A 26,897-nucleotide genomic window follows, 5' to 3' on the forward strand; every position below is an offset into this window, starting at 1 on the left:
TGAAACAATTATATATTAGACTACTTTATGGTAATTCTTTCCAATTATTTGTATTTTGAAATATAAAATTAGAACTTACATTGTTTTAACTGTTTTCACAGTAATAATTGGAGTTCCTGGATCATTTCTTATTTGGAAATTTATTGCAGTGAGAAACTTTCAGTCCATTTTCAGTTTTGTTTTTCAGTGTTACAATCAAGTAAAAACAGAGCTAACTCAGTGGAACTGAAGGGAGAAAAGAATGATAATTACTTTATATAAACAGAGAATCCTATCCCCTCATAGACCACGTATTGGCTCTATCTTTCTACTAGTGCAAACACAGCATTCTAGGGAGGGTATTCATAAAGGTGTTTGACTTTCAGCTTATTCTTGCTTCCATGTGTATGACTTTTTAAAGTTTTCTTTAAACATAGGGATGAATAATATTAGCATTGTAACTCTGAAAGTTTATGGTTAGTAAGAGAATTGAAAGTTCCACACAGCCCTGAAATAATTCCTTTTGAGAGAAACAAAATACTTAAGGGTAAAGGGAGTTTGACTTACTTCTGGTATTATTGATCAGTTGTGTCATACTAATCAGTGCCCTGTTTACTTCTCAGGTAGAAGTACTATTTGAGTTGTTTTCCTGAGAGCTCCTTAACAGCTTCTTCGAACTATCCATTTGTAGCTCTGTTCTGTTACATCTTTCCCCTGCTATTGTGCAGTTCTAGCACTAACAATAAATGAAAGCCAAAGTAAATTAATCTTTTTTTTTAACATTGCAGACTTAATTCAGTGCACAAATGAGATGAATGTGAACATCCCACAGTTGGCAGACAGTTTATTTGAAAGAACTACCAACAGTAGTTGGGTGGTGGTCTTCAAATCTCTCATTACAACTCATCATTTGATGGTGTATGGAAATGAGGTAAGCAGTATTTTTGGTTAACAAGTATACTGGTGTGTTGACTGATTATTCAGCTTGGTTCTCCCATTGACACTTCTGGAAGGCTATAGTAACCGAGTAAAGGTGAAAAGGGCAAAATGCTTATACAGAAATATAATTGTAGACTCTACACTCTAAGGAAAGATGGCCTGTAAATCAGAAAGCAGAAAGTGGGTCAGAGCACAGAGGACTTCAGTAATGGGATCAAGAAACAAAGAGTAATGCCTAGAGATGAGTTCTATAAGTAGCATCTGATTTTTATGGGCCTTTGTCTATAGACTGTATGTTTGTCTGTATTCATTTGCTTTTTTATTATAGACCAGTCAGATTTCTGTCTGATCTCATATTGTTGTCTGTAGAAGCTCTTTGCCTGGTTCGAGGCTGTGATATTAAGGACTAAGACGGCATTTTGCTGAGAGGGGCTAATTGAAGAATACCTTCTTCAGCAGAGAGTTGTGTCTAAAGTCTCTGTTGCCCAGAAGGGTTAAAAATAAGATGCACAAGCTTTTGCAGTTTAAGGTTTGGAGAGAATCATCTTGTTTTCCATGATAGCCTTAGCAACTTATTTTTTAGTTCTTAAGTGATTTTCCCAGGCTAGTATAAATACTTGTAAAATTGTGTCAGAAGAAATATTTTGAATTGTGTTAAAGAAAATTTGAATGGAACTAGATAAATCTAGTATCTTGCTACGAGCCTTAGAAAAATGCAGAACTCTAGTTGCTGGGAGACAGCTCCCATAGAGATGTGGAGGGACTTTATTCATTGGTATCAGACTACTGAGCATAGTGATTTTCCTGAGATCCATCATTTTACTCATTATTTTGGGTTTTTCAGTCATGAGACTCTGATGTCATCTTTGACAGATACCAAATATAGCATCATTAAAGTTCAAAATTAAAGCAGAAACTTACCCACAATTCTTACATTGCAACAGATCTATTTGCACGTTTTGTTGTTCCCTTCTGGTCCTGTCCAGAAGTGTTTTTTGTAGCTATAATCATAATTAGATAAAATATTATTTTTAACCTTTTTATATATCATACCATAATAAGCATCTCCATGTTCTATGTTCTTTGTATTTATCATCTTTAGTGACTACACAATTGATCATACATTCTGTAATTTTAACTTGCCCTTGCTGGAAATTTAGTTTTTATTATTCACTGTTATAGCACCACAGCAAATGATCTTATCTGTAGTCTTTAAGTTTTAAAAGTTATTTCCAGATGTTACTTGAAATACGATTTACTTAGGTGACAGACGTGACCGTCTTTAGGACATATGTTACTCAGTTGCTTTCTAATTCATTATAAGCAGTGTACAGAGTCAGCAAAAATATTTGGGTATACTGACTTCAGTGTAACTTGGAACATTTTGATCTTAACTAGGATAATAGTTTCTATTTTTATCAGGAATGTATTTACCTAAGATCATGATCATTTATTCAAAAGAATTACTCGTTGATACCTATTATTTTATTTTACTTTTAATACAGTACAATACAGTAAAGCTGCCACCTGAATGTGACTAGCTGTAGCTATAATATGGCTGCAGTAAAGCCAGAATTACTGGTTCCAGTTTAAAAGTGCCTGTTTCCTTTTACTTTAACATTAATGCCATAGCTGTGGGCATTAGGCTTTAATAAATTACTGCATGCTAGTGAAAAATGTTATGTTTTTAGGTTTGGTAACTAATAGGAAGACTAAGGATGAGAAATTTAAACTAGATAAGATGAATGAAATGTGTTAACCACCACTTTCTCCCCTAATTTTCAAATTAGAGTTTCTTAGATGTCAGTACTTAAATTTGACATAATTATTTGTTGTTTTTTTTTCCCCTCAGCGTTTTATTCAGTATTTGGCTTCAAGAAACACGTTGTTTAACTTAAGCAATTTTTTGGATAAAAGTGGACTGCAAGGTAAAGACAACTTACTCATTATGGAAAGTCAAGAGTGGCCCCATTTGACAATTACTGCAGAGTTGAACTCTGTCCTTGAGAACATGTGCTATGGAGGAACATCATGTTTTAGTAAAAGTTATAGGAAAGGAAAAACTGTCTTTTAATGTGAAGATTAAGATTGACTTCACTACTTGATACCCAAAACTCTTTGAGAAAGCAGCGTAGGGTAGTTTGAGAGTGGATTCTGGAATTGGACTGCCTGGATTTGAATCCCATCTCTACCACTTAACAGCTGCATAAACTTGAGCAAGTTACTTCACCTCTCTGCATCTGTAAAATCAGGAATAATGATAGTACCCATCCTATAGGAGTATCATGAGGCTTAACCTAGTTAATAAATGTATAGTGCTTAGAATGGTACCTGACACAGGAAACACAATGTAAGTATCTGCTTTCACTTATATTGTTGTTGTTGTTTTATACTTCATTCCAAGAAATGCAGTTGGGAATATCATACATTTTAGTAGCAAAGGTAAGTATAAAATGTGTTATTCAGATGAATTGCTCATTGATACTCACCTACTTTTTTATTTTACTTTTAATCCAGTACCTTTAAATTGCCGTCATCTGGTATTGTAGCCCTCCATGTACATTCTGTCTTAATGGGATTTGTTATACTTAGTTCCAGAACTAGACTGATAGCATTATAGAACTCTAGGAAGAGCCTCATAAAGGACATGCCAGAGGACTTGTGAATATTCAACAGAAAGGTTCAATCTGGGAAATATCTTTAGAGAAGGTGGGATTTGTGTTGCGCTTTGAAAGATGGATGGAGGAGGGCATGAGTTGGCTTCCGCAAAGGTACACAGATGTACATGCTTGTGAAAGAACAGGGATATTTAAGATTTATACAGAAAATGAGTATGAATAGAATGTATGATGATGGGGAACATGTAGTGGCAGATAACCCTCAAGAAGCTGGGGCCAAAATCATGCAAGAAGAATATATAATATTCTTATAATGCAGTAAGAAACCATCAGAGTTTTTGAGTTGAGGAGGGAAAGGGGAGGGAGTGTGTGTGATAAAGAAAGCACCATAGCTCAGTCCAGGCTGAATTAGAGAGATTATGTGGGACTGAGTTGTGGCATTTGTAGAGATAAAATCATTTGAATTTAGTGACTAGCTTTGTTTGTGTTTAGGGACTGTGTAGTTCAGTACTTGTTTACTTTTGGCAGATGGAAGTATTAAGTAGAATGAATTGAATACCTAGTCTTCCAGAGATTTTATAAGGTCAATAATGTATGCATAGTACCAAGTGTTACAAGATTGATTCTACTTTAATAAGAGATATAATACTCTAAGGAGTTAAGAAAAAAATTAAGCAATGGAATCCCTTTTTCAAATAAAATCTTAAATAGAAGTTAGATATATGTAACAGATGAAACTGGAGCTGCTCTGTTTTCCAGGACATGGAATAAACTCTGCCTCCTCATCTTTTTATTTCTGCTTTCCCCCTTATTCAGTTCATTTGAACTTTAAGAGTCTATGGCGAACGATGTGCAGACCACTACTTTGAGCAGAATGTATGCATATGTCCAAGTGGGTTTTTGTTCTTATTAGCTACTGATTTTCCATTTTCTTAATATGGAAATTAAGCATTTCTAGTGATAAGGTTTTAAGGCATTCATTCCTTTTAGGTAGAGAACAGTTTTTAGACCTTTTATTTAAAGCTTATATTCTAAAGAGATTATAAAGATATAACTGAAATGATAATTAAAAGCATATAATTCAGCGATGTTTTTGAAAAGTAATTTTGATTGTTAATGTGTTTTGTTTGCATGGATTCTGGTGTATTTTATTAAATACATGCTGGGTGTTACACTAGGTTTATATAATATAAATAAACTTCTAGTCTAGTGAGTGAGATAGGCACTATGTACATCTAATAGCTATGAGTTGTGCTTGGAGTTAAGAATAATATGGGAATGCAGAGAGTTCAGGGAAGGTTTCAGAGACTGAGCCTTGAAAGATGAGCTATTTTTTCCCGCATTAGTGAGGATGGAGTGGAGTGGATTAGAAGGAACAATGTGAACTAAAGACCTGAAGAATGTATGTAATACCTTATAAAAAACACTAGCAGCTACAAGACTATCTGAGGACAGTCAATTTTTTTTTCCGTATTGTTCACTGATTTTTCTCCAGTGGCAAATTAGTAGCCATTCAAGAAATATTTACTGATAAATGAATTGGTGATTATGTTAAATCTAGTCACTTTGCTTTTTTGTTGTTGTTGTTGTTTTGGTATTCTTTTTAAAGCAGCAGAGACCATCAACTAAAGTTAAATTTGTTAGATGAAAATGAGCTAAAATAGAATGGACCTGCTTTTTCAATGAAGAGCAAAAATTTATAGACTTCCTGAGCCAGGCAATAGCTAAAACACAAGGGTTTTTTGTTTGTTTGTTTAATGATATTGATTAGATTTTATATTGCTGAAGTTTTCCAAATGTCATGATTGTGTTGAAACAATATCTTTGATTTAGGTATTCATTAAGAAAGCTTTGTTGAAAACATTTATATACATTTTTTTGTTATGCCTTAAACTTGCATATTGTCATTTCTTTTGTTGTACTATGCAGTAATTTACTGCTTATAAGGTATAAGGCCTACATAAATTATTGTTGTTCTAAATAATAATGCAGCTAAAGATTCATAAATATGAAAATTATTAAATTACTTAATGATTTGAGGAGTGATGTTGTGGTTCCATAGAATATTAAATTTGAGTTATAAGGTTGTCAAGTAGTGTAAGAAAACATGCTTTTCCAGTTCTTGTTAAAAGATAGGAATGTTGATCAGAAGTAAAACAGAATTATTACTTTAGTGAAATTCTAAGGGGGAAGGTTTTTCTAAGCTGCATGTGACATATACTTGACTTTAAAAATGTGAAGTAATAGAGATTTTAATGTCATTTAATTTACATCACTAAACTGAGAGTGGGATATCAAGACTTTATGGCCATTGGATAAAATGAGTTTTCTAAGCAAATTGGGATGTTAATAATTTCTGCAATACTTCTGTTTCTTTTCTTACAGGTTATGACATGTCTACATTTATTAGGCGGTATAGTAGATATCTAAATGAAAAAGCAGTTTCATACAGACAAGTTGCATTTGATTTCACAAAAGTGAAGAGAGGGTGAGTTGAGCTTTTTTTTTGACATCTAATGTGTTTGAATATTTTAAAATGTAAACCATAGGAATTACTGATTATGAATTATAGAATTTCAGGCCAGTTTTAAAAGGTGAACTTTTTTCTTTGAAGAAGTACATCAGATACTTTTTGCACTCGATTTAAAAGGATTTTCAAAATTCTTTTAAATTTTATAACAGCTTTATTGAGATAATTCACACAATATAAAATTCACCCTTTTAAAGTGGACAATTAAGGGGTTTTTAACATATTTAACAAATTGTACAGCATGTCTGCTGTCTAATCCTAAAACATTTCAATGCTTTCCATTTTCCTTTTCCTCTAGACCCTGGAAACCACAAATCTACTTTCTGTCTCTGGATTTGCCTATTCTGGGTGTTTCATGTAAATGGAATGATACAATATGTGGCCTTTTGTATCTGGCTTCTTTCACTTAGCATTATGTATGCAAGTTGTAGCATCCTTGTTGTAGCATATATCAGTACTTCATTCCTTTTATGACTGAATAATATTCTGTTGTACAGATTATACTGTGTTTTGTTCATCAGCTGATAGACATTTGAATAGTTTCTACTTTTTGGCTCTTAGAAATAATGTTGCTGTGAGCATTAGTATACAAGTTTTTGTGTAGATTATCTTTTCAGTCCTCTTGGATATGTACCAAGGACTGGAATTGCTAGGTCATATGGTAGCTCTTATGTATAGCTTTCTGAGGAACAGCCAAACCATTTTTTAAAGTAGTTGAATGATTTTACATTCCCACCAGCAGTGTATGCAGGTTCCAGTTTCTCCACGTTCTTGTCAGTACTTGTTATTTTCTATCTTTTTGATTATAGCCATCCTAGTCGGTGTGAAGTGGTATATCATTGTGATTTTGGTTTGCATTTTCCTGATGGCTAATATTGAGTGTCATTTTATTTGCTTATTGGCTATTTGTATGTCTTCTTTGGAAAAATGTTCAGATCCTTTGCTCGTTTTTTAAATTGGGTTATTTGTCTTTTTCTTGTTGCGTTGTAAGTTTTTTAAATACATTCTGGACATATACATAACTTAAAAATATTTTCTCCCTTTCTGTGGCTTGTCTTCACTTTCTTGATGCTATCCTTTGAAAAACAAGTTTTGAATTTTGATGGAGTCCAATTTATCTGTTTTTTTCTTTGGCTGCTTGTACTTTTGGCATCATGTCTAAGAAAACATTGCTTAATCCAAGGTCACAAAGGTTTACTCACTCCTTCACTTATTCTAAGTTTTGTAGTTTTAGATTTTACATTTACGTTTTTGATCCATTTTGAATTAATATTTATATATAGTATGAGGTGTGGATGCATTCTTTTGTATGTGGATATTCTGTTATCCCAGCTTGACCATAAGTGTAAAGATTTATTTCTGGACTCTGAATTCTGTTCTCTTGATCTATGTCTGTCCTAATTCCAGTACTACACTGTCTTGATTACTGTTGCTTGGTAGGAAGTTTTGAAATTGAGAAGTGTGAGTTCTCTGGCTCTCTTATTTTTCAAGATTGTTTTTATTATTCTATGTCTCTTGCATTTCCATATAAATTTTAGGATCATCTTATCAGTTTTTGCAGTGATGACAGCTGGATTTTGATAGTGAGTGCATTGAATGTGTAGATCAAATTGGGGAGCGTTGCTGTCTTTAACACATTGTTTCCAATCCATAAATATGAGATGTCCTTCTGTGTCTTTCTTTTCTTGCTGTTTTGTATTTATAAAAGGTTTTTTTAAATATTGGATGCAGAGGATGAATTTATTTCTTGCTGTACCCTGAATCACAGTCTTTTGGCACGAGAAGTAATCACATGAATAATATAATCAGTGCTTATATACCTGATAAGGCTAGTATAGAATACAAGTTTTTCTTAGGCTACATGAATAAGTCCCCAGGAAAAAGCCACTGAAGACATTCTTAAGGAGCATTGATGACCCTTGTAGCTATGGAGGCCTCCCCTAAGGGGAATCTTGGCTTCTTCAGAAATAACTTTAGTGAATGCCTTTCTGAGTTTCGCTGCTGCTCAAAGATCTAAGCAATTAATATGTTTCTTTATTCTCTTAAAATGTTAAATTACTAGACTGAAGTGGAAAGTGTAATATAAATGTAAAAGTAACCTATCAGTTACACAAGAAACTTTAAAGCTGAACTTAAATGTTCTGTGTCACGTAATCAGGAGGTGATTAGTTTGGAACTTAACAAAACTAAATTTCACAGATTTTGTTTCATATATTTAGGTACTTTGTAGATAATTATGGTAGAGGAGCTTATCCTAGAAGTCTGATTCTTAACCCCAGTATTCTGTCCAGTAAACTATTTTCCAGCTGGGCTTATGTTAGTACTTCACTATAAAGTGTGTTTGTTTAAATCGGACCAAGATATATGTAGATTTCAGATTAATAGATTTTTTTAAATAGCAACTTTTTTTTCTAATCTGAAAAGGCAGTTTTGAGATTGAAGAGAGTTGCTGCATTTCTGTATTTATTAGAGCAAACTTTCATTATTTGAATGAGAATAGCCCTTGATTATACACAATATAATTAGTATTATCAAAGGAAATTACTCTTACTTAATTCTAATGAAAAAGGAAGTGAATCAAAGAGGACCTATGATTGAATGGAATTTCTTTAGAATTATGTTCTAGATATACATTTGATTTATTCCCATTTTCATCTTAGAAAAAAGTAATGCATTAGCTGTTCTTTTATATATGGTTGCATTCTTAAGTGAAGTTTCCTGTAGAATAAATTCTTAGAATTGACAAGTCAAAGGAAATATATAGATTTAACACTTTAATAGAAAACACCAAATTGCCCGGTGTAAAAGTTGTACCAAATTCTTGAGTTAAATACAATTATAAATACCACTTTCACTGTATTCTTCCATCATTGTGAAAATGTTATCTCTTAGGTGTTCATTTTATATTGATTGATTATTAAATGGTGATGTTAAGCCTTTTTCTCTGTTTTTTTAAAATGCCGTTTGTGTTTTCTTAATTGCTTTTTAATGTTCTTTACCAGAGTCCAGAAATAATGCATGTGCTAATATGCATTACCCACGTCTCTATTGGGATTTTAAAAAATTCTTTTCTGTTGTGTTAGGGACTTACAGGCCGTTTAATGAGTTAAATCTAGATTTGATTTGTAGCTTCACTCCAGTTAAGTGAGGGATTTTAGTAGAATACTTAAGCCAACTTGCTAACTTTTAAAAATAATTTTATTTTGAAGCAATTTCACTTTCTGAAAGGCTGCAAGAGTAATATAGATAACTCCTGTACACTTTACTCAGATTCACCAGTTTTAACATTATGTCACATTTGCTTAATTTTTCTGTGTGTATGTGTGTTTGTATACTTTTATGTGGATCTGTTTGAGAGTGGATTTAGTACCTCATGCGTTTTTATAGTTTATAGCTCTTAATACTTGAGTGCCTATTTCTTAAGAACAAGTATCTTTTATTACATATCCATCAGTTTGCTGGAACTTTTTCCACATCATGGCACACAACCTTTTATTTTTTTACAGGACAGTGGATTACATGGAGAAGACTGCTTGAGGCTTGAAGGTTTAGGGATTAATATCTTGGTATACATATAACCCATTTGTTCCGTAGTAGTATGCTGTGGCACAGTTAGGAAGCCTTGACTTAAGCTCCAAGTTTTCCATCTGTAGTTTTTCATCTGTAGAGTGGTGATGTTAATAGCACTTATCTGTTAGGATTGTTGTGAGAATTAAATGATATACTGTATGTAATGCATATTAGCACATGGCAAACTAACAAATAAGCTTTTGGATTTGGGGGGAAATTGTCATAAGGATTACACATATCCCACCCCCACCCCCCCTTTTTAGCATTATTAAAACTTAAAAAAAATCTTAAGTGATCAAAATTGTTATCTTTATTTTTATGGCTATTTTCTTTAAGCAAACTCAGAGTGGATTTTTCTACCCCAAATGATTAATTATCTATTCATGTTTTTATTGGATATTTTTATAAACTCAATACTTCATATTTATATCTATGGTTCATTTAGAATATATCTTGGTATAAAAAATGAGGTGAAGTGTAACTGTAATTTTTAATAGAAATACACAGTATTAAAAATCAAAATGGGTTATTACCCAGTATTATTAAATGACTTTTCACATATATATATATATATATATATATATATATATATATATATATATATATATCTATCTCTTACTTCCTTTATAAACCCCAGCTGCATGTGTATAGACGTGGAGAAGGTAAATGTACGTTCACCCAGGATTGTGAATTTGCCAAGTGACTGTAAGGGAAAGAGAAGTGCAAAAGAGTTAAGGGTATTAGCAAGGGAGTGATTATAATAATGATCTGTAGAATTATAAGCTAGATGAAAGAAGGAAGAATGAAAAGGGATCAATGTAGGTAGTTGTGGGATCGATACATTGAAGTTTATGATAAAGTCAAATAGTTTTTGCCATGAGGATACTTGACCAAGTCAGCTGGAAAGTTAAAAGGTTATTGTCATAAGGTGAGGTGTCTGTATTTTGTCTTTTTCTCTAGGTGGAGGAAAGGGGTAGGGTGGGGATAATGTGGTTTCTTGAGGGGCAGTAAGGTCAGGATCTGACTATGGGAATACGGGCTGTGGTTAAGGGACTTTGAGATCAAGATGTTGGATTGATTGTGGATGTAAGTTGTTGAAGTTAACCAAGAAAAACTGAGCCAGTATTCAAGTCTTCTGTGATGGAGAGGAAGTGACCCAGAAGTCAAAAAGTTATTCAGCAAGGAGAGGGAGGGAGGACTAATAGGGGGCTAAGGGTGACTGATGAAATGAGAGTGTGATGTGTATGAGAATAAAGAAGGAATTACAAAGAGGGAGTGGTGTCCTTATCCCAAACTCCAGCAGCTGGTACCAGTCAATGTAATTTAGTACTTGAGAAGATACAGGCATCATTTAAGAGTTAACACATCTTATTTGGGAGAGTCATTGGAGTCAAGCTCGTCAGTAGTTGCCTACCTAACGCAGTCCAGTGTTTGTTCTTTAAACTCTTGTCCTGCAAAATACTGTTTTTACTGTTCATAGCTTAATTGTTTTTATGGTATCTGGGGTTGTGGTTGAGGGGGTAGTAGCTTAGGGTAGAGCAGCTCTTTGTAAGTATGGGTCATTTGTTATTTAGGGAAAGCCTATAAATTTTTTGAAAGGGCCTTGTTACTCTGCCAAAAGGTTATGAAAAACACTGTTTTGGAGTCTCGTACACTTGGGTTTACATCCTGACCCAAAAACCAGTTTCCTGACTTTTGATAGTCTTATAACCTCACTAAACCTGAAATTTCCTTGTCTATAAAATGGAACAAGATTATTTGCAGGAGTTCGTGAAGATTTGAAAAACATACATCAAGCCCTTAGTACGGAGCCTGATGTGTAATAAACACTTACTTAGTTGTGTGCCTTCACGCCAGTACCTCTTATCTAGTGTTCCTGCTGTCAGTTTTGTAAAATTCTAGTTCATTTGCTAATGCTAATATTTCTTTATCTTTAGAAATATCTACAGAAATATTTAAAGAAATCTTTTTGGAAAAATTTAACAGAATATTCTATTAAAAATCATTCCTCATTAAGTATCAATTATTTTAATAGCCAGATTAGAATGTCTTTGTAAAAATGTCCCTTATTTTGTAATAAAATTATTTTGGTTTGAGTCATAAATAAAATACCTTAAATAAAGCAGTGCTCACCAAGTCTTGTGTTCAACTGCAGGCTCCATTGTGTCCTGTTTAGTGATTTGAGACAAATGATTTTTTAAAATTTATAATTAAAAAAATCGATAAAACTGCCCTTTATGCAAATGAGTGACGTTGAGGATCAGATGATTTCCTCATGTAGAAAATGCACTGTGAACCTGGCTGTGTAATACAAGCTTTTATTTTTGTGTCTCATGTTTTGCATCTTCTTTTTAGTTTTAAATGAGCCCTTTGATGTTAGACATATGGTGTTTCCTTTTTTTGTTTTTTCTGTATGGTTTCTGCTTGAGGTTTCACGTTCAATAATGACTTAAAAACATGTGATGTTTCATAGCAACTTGTTCTGTTTAAATAGAGAACCAGATGGGAGTTCGAAATGTAGATTTAATAACAAACTCAAGTGTTTTCATTTTTTTTAAATAGGGCTGATGGAGTTATGAGAACAATGAACACAGAAAAACTCCTAAAAACTGTACCAATTATTCAAAATCAGATGGATGCCCTTCTTGATTTTAATGTAAGTTGATTGTATAAATGCTTTTATAATTTTAGATTTAAAAAATTATATCATTTTAATTGCTCAGAGTTTTTATTCTCAAATTATCATAGAGTAATTTTTTCACAGTAATATCCTATTTGGCTAAGGATTTTCTGTAAATATGGTCTCAAATCAGATTATTGCCCATTTTTATAATTGTTTTGGATTTACTCTAATTTTTTTGGTGGTACGTCTCTAATCCCAGAATTATAGCATATACAAGCTAAAGAAAGCAATGGAGAGATGAAAGAATTGATCTGAAAATCTACTTTCGTTTGCTAATTTTTTTACGTGTTAAAATTATATTAAGATTTTCTTTATGACCACCTCACTTAGTATTTCACTTTTTGTTTGCTTTAGGACTCAAGCATGACAGTTATTAAGAAATAAAGGGAAGTTCAAATACACTTGTAACAGCCTGTTACGTAGCTATTGCCCGAGGATTATATGTTCCTCAGAATTTTTGTTTTAATGACCATTGCTTGAACCAAGTTGCCAGCTGTATTATTTGTAATATGTTAGGTGTTAGCATTTTTAAGTCTTTTCTCTTTTGGTGCATCTATCTTAAGACATTTTATTTTAGAGCTTGTAAGTGCAAGTTTGTGAATGGAATGGTGATGCTTATGATAAAATTGATTTTCCTTTAATATATGCTATTAATTGGAAGTCTTTAAGCTTCTTGAGGGCAGGGACCAGGTCTATTTTTTCCCTGCTGTGTCCCCATTGTCAGTAGTTCGTGGTACATAGATGGTGTCCAGTAAACATTCAATGAATGAATCCTGTAGGTTCTTTATAGACTAGAACAGGTTCTCAAACTATGACCTGCTGCCTATTTTTATATGGCTTGTGAGCTAAGAACAATTTTTACATTTTTAAATGGTTGCAAATAATAAAATATTTTTGACAGGTGAAAATTATATGAAATTTATTTTTCAGTGTCCACAGTAGTGTTTTTAGAACACAGTCAGGCTCATTGGTTTACATATTGTCTGCCTGCTGTTTTGAGGTAATAAGAGGGTTGAGTAGTTGTGGCAGAGACCATGACCTGTGCAGTTGGATATACAGTGAGGCCTTTTTCAGAAAAGTTTGCTGACCTTTAGTCTAGAAGACTCGGGATTGATGTAACCACTGAGCTTTATTTTGGTCTTTATAGAGAGAGGACCCAACCACGAAATTTTTTTTTCTCTTAGTATATCGTGGGTTCTTTTATAAATTTTCATATTCTTTTCAGTATCTATTATACTTCATTGTATATAACAATTTATCTGATCCTCCTGTTGATAAATATTTGGAGTATTTTAGGTTTTTAATCCAGTAAATAAATGGGGGAAAAAAGCAGAGGAGGGGGGCACTAAACACTCCGTGTGTGTGTCAGATAGTGTGTGTATCTACACATTTATAAACTTGTTTCTATAGGGTTAATGCCTAGAAAAAGAATTTGGTGGTTCAAAGGACATACATGTAAATTTTTAATAAATACTGCGAACTTACGCTCCAAAAGGGTTGGGCCAGTCACTTGTCAGTGGTGCTTGTTTTTGTTAATCCTTATCAGTACAGAATAATACCTTGGTTTTGATTATCTTGATAACTCCTAGTCTGGTGCTCAAGAAAAGATAGTTCAGTAATTTAATTTGATTATTATATTTTAATTTACTTGATCAGTGAAGTTGAACTTCTTTCACATGTTATTAGCCAGCTGTACTTTTTATTTAGTTAATTGTCATTTGCTTTTAATTAGGATTCTCTCTGTAATAGGAATCAATCTTGTCAGATATTTTGCAAATACTTACCTATTTGCTGCTTACCATTCAGCTTTATGCTTACATTTTTCTGTACCTAACAAGTTAAATATCATGCACTTAGATATCTAAAAAGGAACTTAAGATTAATTTGGTTTATTACCCTTTTGATTCATTCCTTGAGATAAAACTAAAGTTATTTCTAGTATTCTTGGTAGACAAATGCATGCTATTTTTTTGTTAAAACATAATTCAGTGTTAATAATGAATATTGATCATTTATGTATAAAGTACTGTACTGGGCTCTCTATACTCAATATATCATTTAGTTCTCCCAGTAACCATATGAGGGAGAAATATTATCATAACTGTTTTGAAGGTGAGTTTGTTTATAATACTGGAAAAAGCTGTATTTTTAAGAAGTGTTTTCTGCCTAGCTTAATTCAGTGCTTTGGTAATTGTAGTAGCCATTTAATGCTTTTTGATTTAAGAATATTCAGTGGATCCTTCGTGACTCAAAGTGAACTCCTACCTAGAAAGGGGCTTCATTTTGCATTAAGAAGTATTTAATGTTGAAGTGAACTTACAACTGAAAGACTTGAGATGTAGCCTAAGATTGTTAAGAGTTAAAGGGTACTTTTGTTCTCAGTGACTTATTTCTGAACTAAATTGAAGGACTGTGTGTGTGGCTTTTAAATAAATCCAACTCTCTGATCAAGATTTTTAAGCTATTTGGCTGGAGCTCTGATTGCTAGAGATAAATGTCTTTTTCTCTCATACACCTAAATAATTGAATTACACTGTATTTTAGTTCGAAGGCGGTTATTGTCATTTTAAAACAAAAGATTAGCTGATTTTTCTATTTTTTTTGCAGGTTAATAGCAACGAACTTACAAATGGGGTAATAAATGCTGCCTTCATGCTCCTGTTCAAGGATGCCATTAGACTGTTTGCAGCATACAATGAAGGAATTATTAACCTGTTGGGTAAATATTTCCATAGTTTAATAACATTTTATTTCCTATCTTGTGTCGTATAGATAAATAATGTCTTCCTTGTCACTTAAAGCTGCCTAAAAATTCATTGAGACAATTTGGAGAAAAGAATCCTATATCTGATTACACATGCTAAGTGATGAAATACCTACTTATAACGTGTTCAGCTAGATGAATTTTGTATTTTTTAGCTGTATCTGTTTTTTTCTGTCAGTTTTATTTTAGACATATAAAAATTTCTTAAAAATTAAGTTGGAATTGTCTGTCTCAGGAATATCTTATTTCCTCACAGTTTACTCCAAAATGAACTTAAACTGTAAAATTGGTATTTTTTCTAAACTTAATTTTAAAATTAATAATTATTTTGAAATAATTAAACATGTTTTTAAGGATGCTTTTTACTTTTGATATGTTTTAGGAACGTGTGGTGCTTTACTGTGTATTTGGTATATATGGAATGCCGTTAATTTTGCCTAGAAATGCTAATTTTTTTTCAGTGGGATTTGAATGGAGTAGACAAGTAACAGTCTGCAAGGAGTGCCAGAATATCAAGTGTCAGATGTCAAATGTGTTTACTCCAGTGAACTTGTTCTCCCTCCTCAGTACTTTTTTTTTTTAATTTTAGGATTTGTTTAAATTTGTTTTTTATAGGCTAGGGCGACATGAACTTACTCAGGAATGCTTTAACCCACGGAGATAGGGAAATTGGGTTTGTTTTGTTCAGAAGTGAAAAATGGAAGATTTTCTTTTCTACAAAGCTTTGGAAGACATAGTCTTCTACCCTGTGATTGGTATAAACTAAATTCCTTACTGCTGTTAATATATTAAGTTAAATTAGCTTTCCAAGTGACATTTGGACATGAGAAAGTGGGCATCTTTATTTATATATCATTAGTGAGGATATTTGGGAATAAAAGTTAGCACTGTTTTAAATGGAGTAAAATGTGATCCCTATTTACATGCAAATATATGAGGAAAGAAATATTGTAGAATGAACTAATAATATGAGTAAAGTCATAATTTCTTAGTTTCTAATAAAATTGCATCTCTTTTAATTTGCTTGAAGTATCTAAGCTAATTTAACACTGGTATTTTTTCTGTAGGGGGAAAGCGTTCTCTAAGACATCTGTATAATCTCTTTGGAGCTATTAACTTAATCTTGTTCCTTTTTGAGTGTTATATTTTGATGTGAATTAAAGTGTTTTTACACCTACTTTTGGCAGAAAAATATTTCGATATGAAAAAGAACCAGTGCAAAGAAGGTCTTGACATCTATAAGAAGTTCCTGACAAGGATGACAAGAATCTCAGAGTTTCTCAAAGTTGCAGAGGTAAACTATCTTTAAATCACTATATCCCCTAACTTGCTCTTCTGTCTTTAAGTGTGGATTTCAGAGAAATCAGTCTATATCCAAGTGAAAGAAGTATCTTAAAATATAGTAAGGTATATGTTTAATTATATCACTATGCTATATTGAATTTTATGCTGTGATGTGAATATGATATAATAGTGAGTAAAAAAATGCCCTGTGTATTTAATTCAGTATTGAATACTGGAACATTATCTGTTTTTAAATTATTTATTTCTCTATAAAATTAGGTAGATGGCAGTGATTTTTATGTTTGGAATTAGTCATGTATTTTAGAAGATTTATTCTGTTAAATATGTTAAAATAAATATTCTAAAATATGTTAAAATAAAATAATCTATGTTAGTGCAAGTCTGTTTCCTCCAGCCACATGATTAAAATATTTTGTTCCCCTTATAGAAGTGAATTTAGTGTATTTATTGTTTGTCCCTGATTATGAAAACCATGAATGTGAGTTATAAGATAATCTAATTTTGCAAATCTGCATAAAAAATAATTTCCTGAAATTGTCACAGAAGGTAGTTGTGGTAATGTTCTGGGCATTATCTTGCTTGCACAGAGGTAGAGCTTAAAGTGTTTTTGCTTGTTTTCCTTTCTGTGCTCTACTCATACCATCAGAGATGTCTTGCTAGGATAATTCTAGAAGATGACTAGGTAATTGATCAGTAATGTCAAAGTAGTTAATCTAAAGCTAGCAAGTTGGTGATTCTAGCTCTATTACCATAGTGATGTTTTATTATGTTGCAGATGGAATAGGATAGAACAGGATGATGAGACCTTTGAAGAAAACAGCTTTATGTTGTGAATCAACTATTTTATGAAGTATACTAAAATTTATTTTGGATTTAAACTATCTCAAGGAGAAATCAATGGGTCAGTCATACACTAAATCTAGAAAAAGGTAGTTTAGGCTGTGATCTTAGTAAATTCTTTAAGTTTTAATTTGTTGACTTTTCCCTTTGCTTCCCTTTTGTTCTTTGTATTTGATAGTTATAGTTACTGACTTAAGTTTTAAGCCCTTATTTACTTCCAGATCTGCTGGTCTTACTCTGAGATGGAATAGACCAGCTACTCCATATGATCTGAGAAATAGGAATATTCTCTTGCCCTAAGAATAATTTTTCATGAGGCCGTCTTTGGGCTAGCAATTTCATTAGGAGACGTTAGTTCTTGGATTAAAGGCAGAAGCAACTTTTTCAAATGTGTTTGAAGAGAACAGATATATCAATTAGTGATTAGCTACTAAGGTCTTAGTATGAATTATCAAATTTTCTACTGAAATCATTCTAGGACTGGCCCCTTAGAGGTTGAGAAAACGAAGAGAGAATGATTAGAAAATGAAATATAGTCATATAGCCATGGGGGGAAAAACAGTTTTTCAGTTTGGGTGTTAGAATAAACAGGAATGGTTTTCATCTTTTTTGCTGGAAATTATCTAGTACCTGAACAACATGAAAGTGTATTGGGATTGCTTTGTTGGACAGTTATATCCTGGTTAGATATCATCTGGTATTTGTGTAAAAGTTGGCTTACTTGAGTGAACATAAGTTTTTATAATTGTTATCTTTGGTGATTGCCAGAGAAAGCATTATGGAGAAAGAGAAAGTCATTGTCATCAGGTTTGTTCCTTTGCTTTTTTTTGTGCCCCAGGGGACTTGTTAATGGTCAGCCTTTCTTGTTCTTGCTATAGTGTTTTGTGTTATAGAAGTGATGGATTTTTCAGACTATGACAAGGTATGTAGGTGCTTAGAAGATGTGGAGATGGTAACAATAGTCTTGTTGAACTTCCCACTCTGGTTCCTCTCATGTTAGAACTGTTACTTATTTTGGGGGGTGAGTGATATTTTGTTTGTTTGTTTGTTTGTTTTGAGAGGTAATTGGGCTTGCTTATTTATTTGTTGGTTTATTTATTTATTAATGGAGGTACTGGGGATTGAACCCAGGACCTTGTGCATACTAAGCATGCACTCTGCTACTTAGCTCTACCCCCCACCCCCATGTTAGAACTTTTAGAGCTATCAAATATCATCAACGTCCTTGGAAATATTTTTTTAACCATTTAAAAAATTTATGTATTTATTTTACAACATCATTTTAAAAATTGAAGTATAGTTGATGTACAATATTATGTGTTATAGGTATGCAATATAGTGATTCACAAATTTTTGTTTATACTCCATTTATAGTTATTACAAAATATTGGCTATATTCCCCATGTTGTACAATATATCCTTGTAGCTTATTTTATATCTGATGATCTGTACCTCTTAATCCTCTACCTCCACCTCCATCTTGCCCCCACCCCTTCCCACTGGTAACCAGTAGTTCCTTCTCTACATTTGTGAGTCTTTCTTTTCTGTTATATTCACTAGTTTGTTGTATTTTTTTCAGACTCCACATATAAGTGATACCTTACAATATTTGTCTTTTTCTGTCTGACTTAACTTCACTTAGCATAATGCCCTCCAAGTCCATCCATGCCATACACCAGAAACTAATACATTTTAAATCAACTGTATTTAAGTCTTTGGAAATACTGAATGATATCTGTGGGGATTAAATATTCTTTTGATTTTAAAGAAGTCTGTCTAAAATATTGTTCATAGTACTAGCCATAAGTATCATTTTCTTAATTTTATTTATATATGCCCTTATTATAGTTTTATCTATTAAATACAATGCTGCTTCTTCTTACAGCAAGTTGGAATTGACAGAGGTGATATACCAGATCTTTCACAGGTAAGTATCTTGTTATAATATCAGTCACTGTCTGCTGTGTACTGCTAGATGTAAAGGGTAAACCTCAAAGCAAGATGCTGGATTAAGAGAGCAAACTTAGTCTAAGTTTGAGTTCCAGCTGTTCCACTAGCTGGCCCTGTGATTTGGGGAAGTTACTCTCAGTGCTTCAGGCTCATATCTGAAATGGAGATATTACAATCCCCACCTCATAAGGTAGTTTGGAGGATTAAGTGAGTTAATACCTTAAAAAAATTTAGAGCATTAAGTGCTCAGTGTTAGCTATTATAATATTGTTTTTATCATCATTAGCTTCAAAAAATTTCTAGGAAAGAAATTTTAAATCTGCAGTTTTTTTCTGGCCTTTTCTGTTTTTCGTTTACTGAGTGTTAAGAATGAAAGTACTTAATTGTCAAATTATCCTTACATATCAACTCTCTCGTTAATAGTTGACATTTCTTTATTATTTACCTTATTTTCAGTTGTTCTGGGATGTCTTTTAAACTTATTTCTTGTTAATGGTTCTTACTGTGTTTCTCTGTACTCACTTGTTCTAATTTATCCGTTTGATCTCCAGGCTAAGAGTATGCACTAGATCTAGATATGGGTTATATGTAAATAGAAAATTCTTTCATATGCCCACATGAGATAATTGACCTCATAAAGATTGAGCACATTATTGTAGGTTAAATGTGAGAAGAGTCACTGTTTGAACAAGATGTAGTATAAATTGATTTTGCAGTTTCACATTCCTCATTACTTACCCCATTTGTCATGTCAGCTTCACCTGTCTTTTGTTTAAAAAGCATCAGCCTAAAGCCAGACTGTCATCATGTGTCTGTGCTTTAATATTCATGGTATTTAATTAGGTAGGGTTGACCAACCTGTGAACCTCCCTGCCTCTTCATTGATAAGCTCTGAGTGATTCAGAAAATTTTCAAAAGTATTAAAACAAAGCTTTTTATACTTCAGGGAAGATGGTAGTTATACACAAGAGTGGAAATTTGAGATTATTTACTATTTTTTTTGTTGTAAATTGCTCTTTTTAAGATGTGAAGCATCATATTTCCTTCACTCTTTGTAATGTGGGTTTAACTTTAAAGGAATAGCCAGGTATATTTAGAAGGAACTTGGGAAATAGTTTATTAAGTATCGTAACTAGGTAGTTTAGTATTTGTAAACATAGCTTAAACCCTTGTACTGTTCAGAAGAAAAACAAAACAAACAAACAAAAAAAAACAACTATACAACTATAATTTAAATGACCACAATTTTAATTTAAGATTCTGTAGCATAGTAGTAAACATGTAGACTTTCAGATCAGACGTATCTTAAGACACTGTGTTGGCTCCTGCTCTGTTATTAGGGACAAGTTACTTAATTTTCACTGTCACAGATGGTTTATTTGTAAAATGGATATGGTAGTAGTGTCTTGCTTATAGTCAGAGATTACGTACAAGGTAGCTCACACAGTGCCTGTTGTGTTGTAAGAGTTTTTAAAATGTTAACTGCTATCATTAACATTCACCTCATCATCTCTGGCAATAGCTCTTGGGACAGTGGTTGCCCTGCTGGCTTAGCAAATATTTTGTTAGGGTTTGAAGGTGTACACATGTGTTCTCAGTTCAGCATAGAAGTCAATGTTGCCATCTAATATTTTTGATATTAATTGATTTTCTACTTTGTCTGTCTTGTGCTAAGGTCTTAGTATTTAGAGAGAAAATACAGGTTGAAGGCAATTGTTCAGCCATAATAATTGGCAATTAGCTAGTTTTGTTTCTTCCAACTGTTTTTGGATCCCTGTAATCCAGAAACACTATATATCAAATCCTAAAGAAGAATATTTGGTGTAAATGAATGCCACTAATGCATTTGTGTCACTTAAAGATAGTGAACAATTCCTTCTCAACTCATTGAAAGATTTCCTTTTGAAAGTAATTAGCTATTCATATTAGGTTGACGTTTGATATATAGCCTGAGAATTTAAAACTAGTCGTCTTTTTTTTTCAAGTGAGGTAAATATCTATTTGAATGAGTTTTGATAACCATTAACATTTATGTAATCAACACACCATTGATACAAGTCGATTCAATCACCCCATTCCTCCTGTCCTCCTTTAGTCACTTCCTAGTCTGCTCCACACAAATCACTATTTTGAATTCTAATAGAACATTTTTTAATCAGATTTTGAATTTAATATGAATGGAATTATGCAAACATTTATTTTGATAGCTGACTTCTTTTGCCCATCATGGTATTCTGAGATCTGTCTGTGTTGTTCAGTATATCATTAATTCTTTTTAATTGCTGAATAGTGTTCCATCAAGTGAATTTACCACAATTCTGTTTATCCATTTTCCAAATGATGGATTTTTGTACTGTTTGCAACTTTTTAACTATTGTAACTAATGCGCCTTAAAACATTCTTGAATAAGTCTTTTCTTGTGGAGATACGTTTCTCTCTCTCCTAGATAAATAGTTAGGAATGGACTTGGGTAATTAAGGTAGGTATATATTTAACTTTATTTTTTTTTAAATCTATATTTTTTTTCAAGGTGGATGTATTCCCACCAGTATTGTATGACAGTTGCATTTCTTCTGTATCTTCATCAACATTTGATATTGCTAGTCTATTTAATGTTAGCCATTCCAGTGGGTAAGAAGTTGTATCTCATTGTGATTTTGTTTCCTTGATGTTAGTCTTCAGTTTCATTTGTCATTAACTATTCAAAAATAATGTTTGGAAACTTTCAGTTACTTAGCAGAGTACTTAGTACTAGGACCATGCTCAAGAGTATCTCTAGCTTTTAGGAATGTGCTTTTATTTAAAATTTAAATAAGTAGAATATTTAAAAATTAAATACAAGATCCTCTTAGTGTTTCTTGTTCATATAGTCTTAGTTTTTATGTCTTTGATTTATTAATACTCCTTACTAGGTCATGCTTATGTAATAAAAATTTAGGTAGCTAAAATTCCACTGTTAATTAGTTCATGAGGAATATACTTGTTTATTTTTATTGCTCTCCTTTGTTAGATAATGCTTGATTTATTTTGACGAGTGGTCTGATTATCATGAAAGTCTTAACATTTGTACACTTTTAGGCCCCCAGCAGCCTTCTTGATGCTTTGGAACAACATTTAGCTTCCTTGGAAGGAAAGAAAATCAAAGATTCTACAGCTGCAAGCAGGTACATCATTCTTCATGGGGCAAAGAGTAGTAGTGATGTTTCTGAGAAAGTAGATGAGTCTAGCTGAAGTTCCAAGTTATTTAACATCTCTTTATCTTGATTTAACCATTTATAAGATGTATTTAATAATAGTATCAGCCTCATAGAGCTGCTGTCAAGGACTAATACATGTAAATTTAGGAATAATTCCTTATTTTCAGTAAATGTCAGCATCTGTTAAGATGATGACAATGACTGTGTGGTTTACAATGGTGTTCATAGTGTCAATATTTCTCTTAAAGATGAAATACATAGATTTCATGTCTTGTTTTATAATTACAAGATGTGTTTTTACAAATTTGACTAATCCTCACACTAGCCCTGTGAACTTAAGTGTGTAGTAGTAATTCTGGGACTCAAAGCTAGGATGTCTGGCATAAGATTTTATCATTTTTCTAATGCCAGTTCATCAGCTTGATTATTGACGTATTTTAATCATTCTGTTAGACTTCTAGCTGATTTCCAAGACTAAGATCAGTTAACTTAGCAAATTAAAAAATAACATAGATCTTCTCTTTCGACCTTGTAACATGATTTTTGTGTTGGTTAGTAACTTGAGTAATTCTCATATTTTCTTAAGATTTCTCTTTACCAGTATGAAGAAAAAACTTGTATGAGGTATACAAGTATAATAAGAACCTTCCTTTTTGATTGTTTCAGAACTTTTTTTTAGCAACAAAATTGAAGTAAATTTGTAAAGGAAACTGTCATTACTGGATTTCAACTTTTTAATGGCAGACTTGGTCTTTGAATTTTCTAGTAGGTTTTTAGAATTATATTTCTAAATATATGGCTAGATATATTTCTAAATATATAACTTTGGCAACGTTAAAATGCCCAGTTATTTGAGGAAGTACTGAAAAATACAGCCAAGTAGCTAAGGTACATTGATTTACCTCATGTTTTTTATCGTAAAATTTTTGTATTTCTTGTATTTCTTCACAACAATATTACTTTTCCTTTGTCTTCTGAGTTATATCTTTGCATTGGTTCATTTATGAACTTGATTTTACATAAAATTTAAAAAGTAGTTTTTCCACTTGTGTGCTTAGAGTGGAAATTAACAATGCTTGATGTACGATAAAAGGAAAATGAATAACAGGAGTAGTTTCAAGAAGAATTCTTTACCACATGTATTTATTTTGCCTGGAATTAAAATTTGGGAGTTAAATGTTGGGGTTTATGATATGAATAAAGTTTTGATATAAGGGAAAGGAGTTGTCTTGCCGTGAATCCACTAAAGAGAGATGACTCACTGTGCATGTAATATGTTTGAAAAAGGAATTCTAGCTTGACAAAATGGTAGCAGACAGAAGGAAGGTGCCAGACGGACTGTGACTGGAATGAAACTGATCTTTTTTGAAAGAACCTGTGGGTCCTCTGGGGATGACATCTTTGGGTGTTATTATAAGGGAAAGATACCTAGACAGATACACACTGTTTATTACTGGTATTCATGTTTTAGTGTTTCTGTAGTAGTACTGCCAAAACCCAAGCTGTAGATTAGCAGAAGGTCATTTCCTGTGAGGAACTCAATATTTTTTACCTATCAGGGTTTTCCTAGAAGCATGTGAGCTCTTTCCTAATTGCATTGGTTCCCTCCCTTAGGGCTTAGAAGAGGTAATGTCCCTCACCTTTATTGTGAGCCTTTTCCAAAGTCTAACATTTATTTAAATGATAAATGAATGTATGTGTAAATCAGCTAATTGATAATAATCCTCTAGACCAATGGGTAGAATGTTTCATCTGAAGTACTGGTGTTGGCTCCATGTTCAGTTCATAATTACAGTGCCTTTCTGTGGCTGGGTTGCTAGACCATTTTATAACTTGGTTGTAATGTGAAATGTCTGGCAAAAAACGAAACTACCTTTGTTTGATTATCCTAGAGCGACAACACTTTCCAACGCAGTCTCTTCCCTGGCAAGCACTGGCCTGTCTCTTACCAAAGTGGATGAAAGGGAAAAGCAAGCAGCATTAGAGGAAGAACAGGCTCGTTTAAAAGCTTTAAAGGTAGGTGTGTGAATTCTCTTTATTTGGAAAAGCAAGTACAGATGTTCATAAAGTGACTGGGACCTCTACACAGACTAACAGAATTTAATATATATTTATACAATTTCATCCTGACTTTGAATGACTGACAAAACAGTCTGAGAATACCTTTCTGCCATCAAAACAAAATTAGAAAATGTTTTTTTCAGAGGCTATACAAACAAATCTGGTTTCTGGATTCCTTATGGTAGTTCCCTTCCTCAACAGGAACAGCGCCTAAAAGAACTTGCAAAGAAACCTCATACCTCTTTAACAACTGCAGCCTCTCCTGTGTCCACCTCAGCAGGGGGTATAATGACTGCACCAGCCATTGACATATTTTCTACCCCTAGTTCTTCTAACAGGTAGGTCGAGTGGTTAAAGATTACCTTCAAATACTTAGGTTTAAAGATTTAATAGAAATTTTGCAGAGCTTTTCAAGTTTACTTTGATATATGATTTTGTAATCATAAATTCAAAAAGAGGTAGTAATAAATGGTGGTAGTGGTATAGTATAATAGCTAAATATAAAGTGATACAGTTTATATTTCTAGTATTTAAGAAACGGGATATGGCTAAATAATAAACTTACACCAGTTGGAAGGTAGTGGGTTATTTCTGGGCAAGTGTTTCATTGCAAAAAAAAATTAACTGTAATTAAACACATTTGTGAAGTGTCTGATGATTCAACACCTTGTATATAACTCTTGGATATGTATGTATGATATGTATTTCAGTATATCCTTTCATTGGATAGTAAATGTTTTTCATGTTTAGTCCCTGATGTTAATTTAAGCTCTGTCATCTAGAACGCAGTAAGAATTTAGTTGCCAGATTTCTGTGGTATTGAAGCATGTGAGACCAATTTCAGTAATCTTGTTGCCTAATTTAAACCAGTTTACAATAGAAATATTATATTTACAGGCAAATTAGAATAACTGGCTTTTTCTAAATCTCGTCCCTCTTTCACCTTAGAGTGGTTTAAAGTAGAAGTTTGGAAATCAGATTCTGGTTTGAATCTTAGTTCATTTATTTCTTACTTTTTTTCCCCCTCAATTTCCAAACAGGGTAATGTTTGGCATAGGTTAGTGGTTCTCAATCTTTAGCAAGCGTCAGAACCACTGGAGGGTTTATTAAACTACAGATTTTGAGCCCCACCCCTAGAGTTTCTGGTTCAGTAGTAGGGGCAGGATGAGGCCCAAGAATTTTCATTTCTGTGAGGGTCATAGATCACTAGTATAGGGTACAGCATAGTGCTTAGCACATGGTAAGTGCTACGTAGAGAGTGATGGAGTGTTTCGTTTGTTTGTTTGCTTTTGTTGCTGTTTATTTTATTAACTCATCATTAAAAGATCTTTCCTTCCACCTACCAACTCCTGGTGTAGTTCAGTGTAACTTTTACTGACTCAGCTGCTACCTGCTCCTTAAAGTCTTACAGGATGTTGAATTTAGTTATATGTTCTTCTTTGAGCTTTATCTTTTTGTTTGTTTGTTTTGGTTTTTGTAAAATATCTTCCTTTATCTCCAGTAACATTGAACCCATCACTAAGTGTCAAGTTTTCCACTTGGAGACCTTGGAAAGAAGTCTGTCTTAGTAGGGTCGGGAGTGGGGTTAATGGAAAAGAATGTTGAATGTTTGAGGATGAAACAAATTATTAGATAAGGACTGATAGTTTTATTTCATTTAATACTCAGCCTTTTCACCTTTTTTTATAGTAATTGAGGGCAAATCTTACAGCCTGTTATAGAATGCTTATTGCATATTCTCTGTTTTTCCCCAAAGCACTAAATGCATTTGAATTTTTATTTATCTATTTATAAAACTATGTTTTACATCTAAAAGACATGTCTTCAAAACTTTTGTTTTTGAGCAAATATAAATTAAAAATGATCTCTGCTGTGTTACACACAATACCTCAATTCATGGAAACACTGGCATCTTTTTTTGAATTATTATTCCTTAATCACATAAAAATCTTATGTTAAGAAATATTTAAGTAGTACCTGCTTGGAGTTATGCAATGGGGTTAATATGTCATATATGTATGTATCATTTTCCCCTGTATAATTGATATGTTATTTGAAACTTGAAGCAATAGAGGTAAAGTTAACAGGCATTTTAGTTTGTAGGGATATTGGCATTGCAGATCTAATCGAAGTTCTTTGAAGATTAGAAGTAAGAAAACATTTCCTTAAAAAAATTAAATTGCTAGGATGTTTCATATTTTAGAATTATGTTGTTTAAATTCTTTTCAATAAAAAAATTAGTGTTTTCCTGGGTAAGTAATTGATTCTTTCCAGAAGGGCTATTATTATTTGAATCCCATGTAAACTTAAAATATGGTACTTGAATAATTTTCCAGGCCCTCTTAGAAATGCTGTTATTTGAGGGGTATGCAACTGTTACTTTGCTGAAATTGTTATTCCTTTTGAGATTTATATTATTGGGTCTCTTTTTCTCACTTTAAAAAAATGTTTTAACTTACTG

General features: G+C 32.7%; 1 protein-coding gene across 17 annotated transcripts in view; it reads left to right on the forward strand.

Annotated features, from left to right (window-relative positions):
• The window catches only part of PICALM (phosphatidylinositol binding clathrin assembly protein), a 93,053-nt gene that overhangs the window by 31,009 nt on the left and 35,147 nt on the right, over window positions 1-26,897 (forward strand). For all 17 annotated transcript variants that reach the window (XM_006197458.4, XM_006197460.4, XM_072969043.1 and 14 more), the window contains exons 2-11: window positions 768-910; window positions 2,771-2,846; window positions 5,922-6,024; window positions 12,199-12,292; window positions 14,927-15,038; window positions 16,271-16,377; window positions 19,114-19,155; window positions 22,257-22,342; window positions 24,268-24,391; window positions 24,638-24,774. In XM_006197458.4, the coding sequence (XP_006197520.1) occupies window positions 768-910; window positions 2,771-2,846; window positions 5,922-6,024; window positions 12,199-12,292; window positions 14,927-15,038; window positions 16,271-16,377; window positions 19,114-19,155; window positions 22,257-22,342; window positions 24,268-24,391; window positions 24,638-24,774 (1,024 nt within the window). The remainder of the gene's footprint in view (window positions 1-767; window positions 911-2,770; window positions 2,847-5,921; window positions 6,025-12,198; window positions 12,293-14,926; window positions 15,039-16,270; window positions 16,378-19,113; window positions 19,156-22,256; window positions 22,343-24,267; window positions 24,392-24,637; window positions 24,775-26,897) is intronic.

Source organism: Vicugna pacos, chromosome 10, assembly GCF_048564905.1.
Source record: "Vicugna pacos chromosome 10, VicPac4, whole genome shotgun sequence".
In the NCBI taxonomy this organism is placed as follows: Eukaryota; Metazoa; Chordata; class Mammalia; order Artiodactyla; family Camelidae; genus Vicugna; species Vicugna pacos.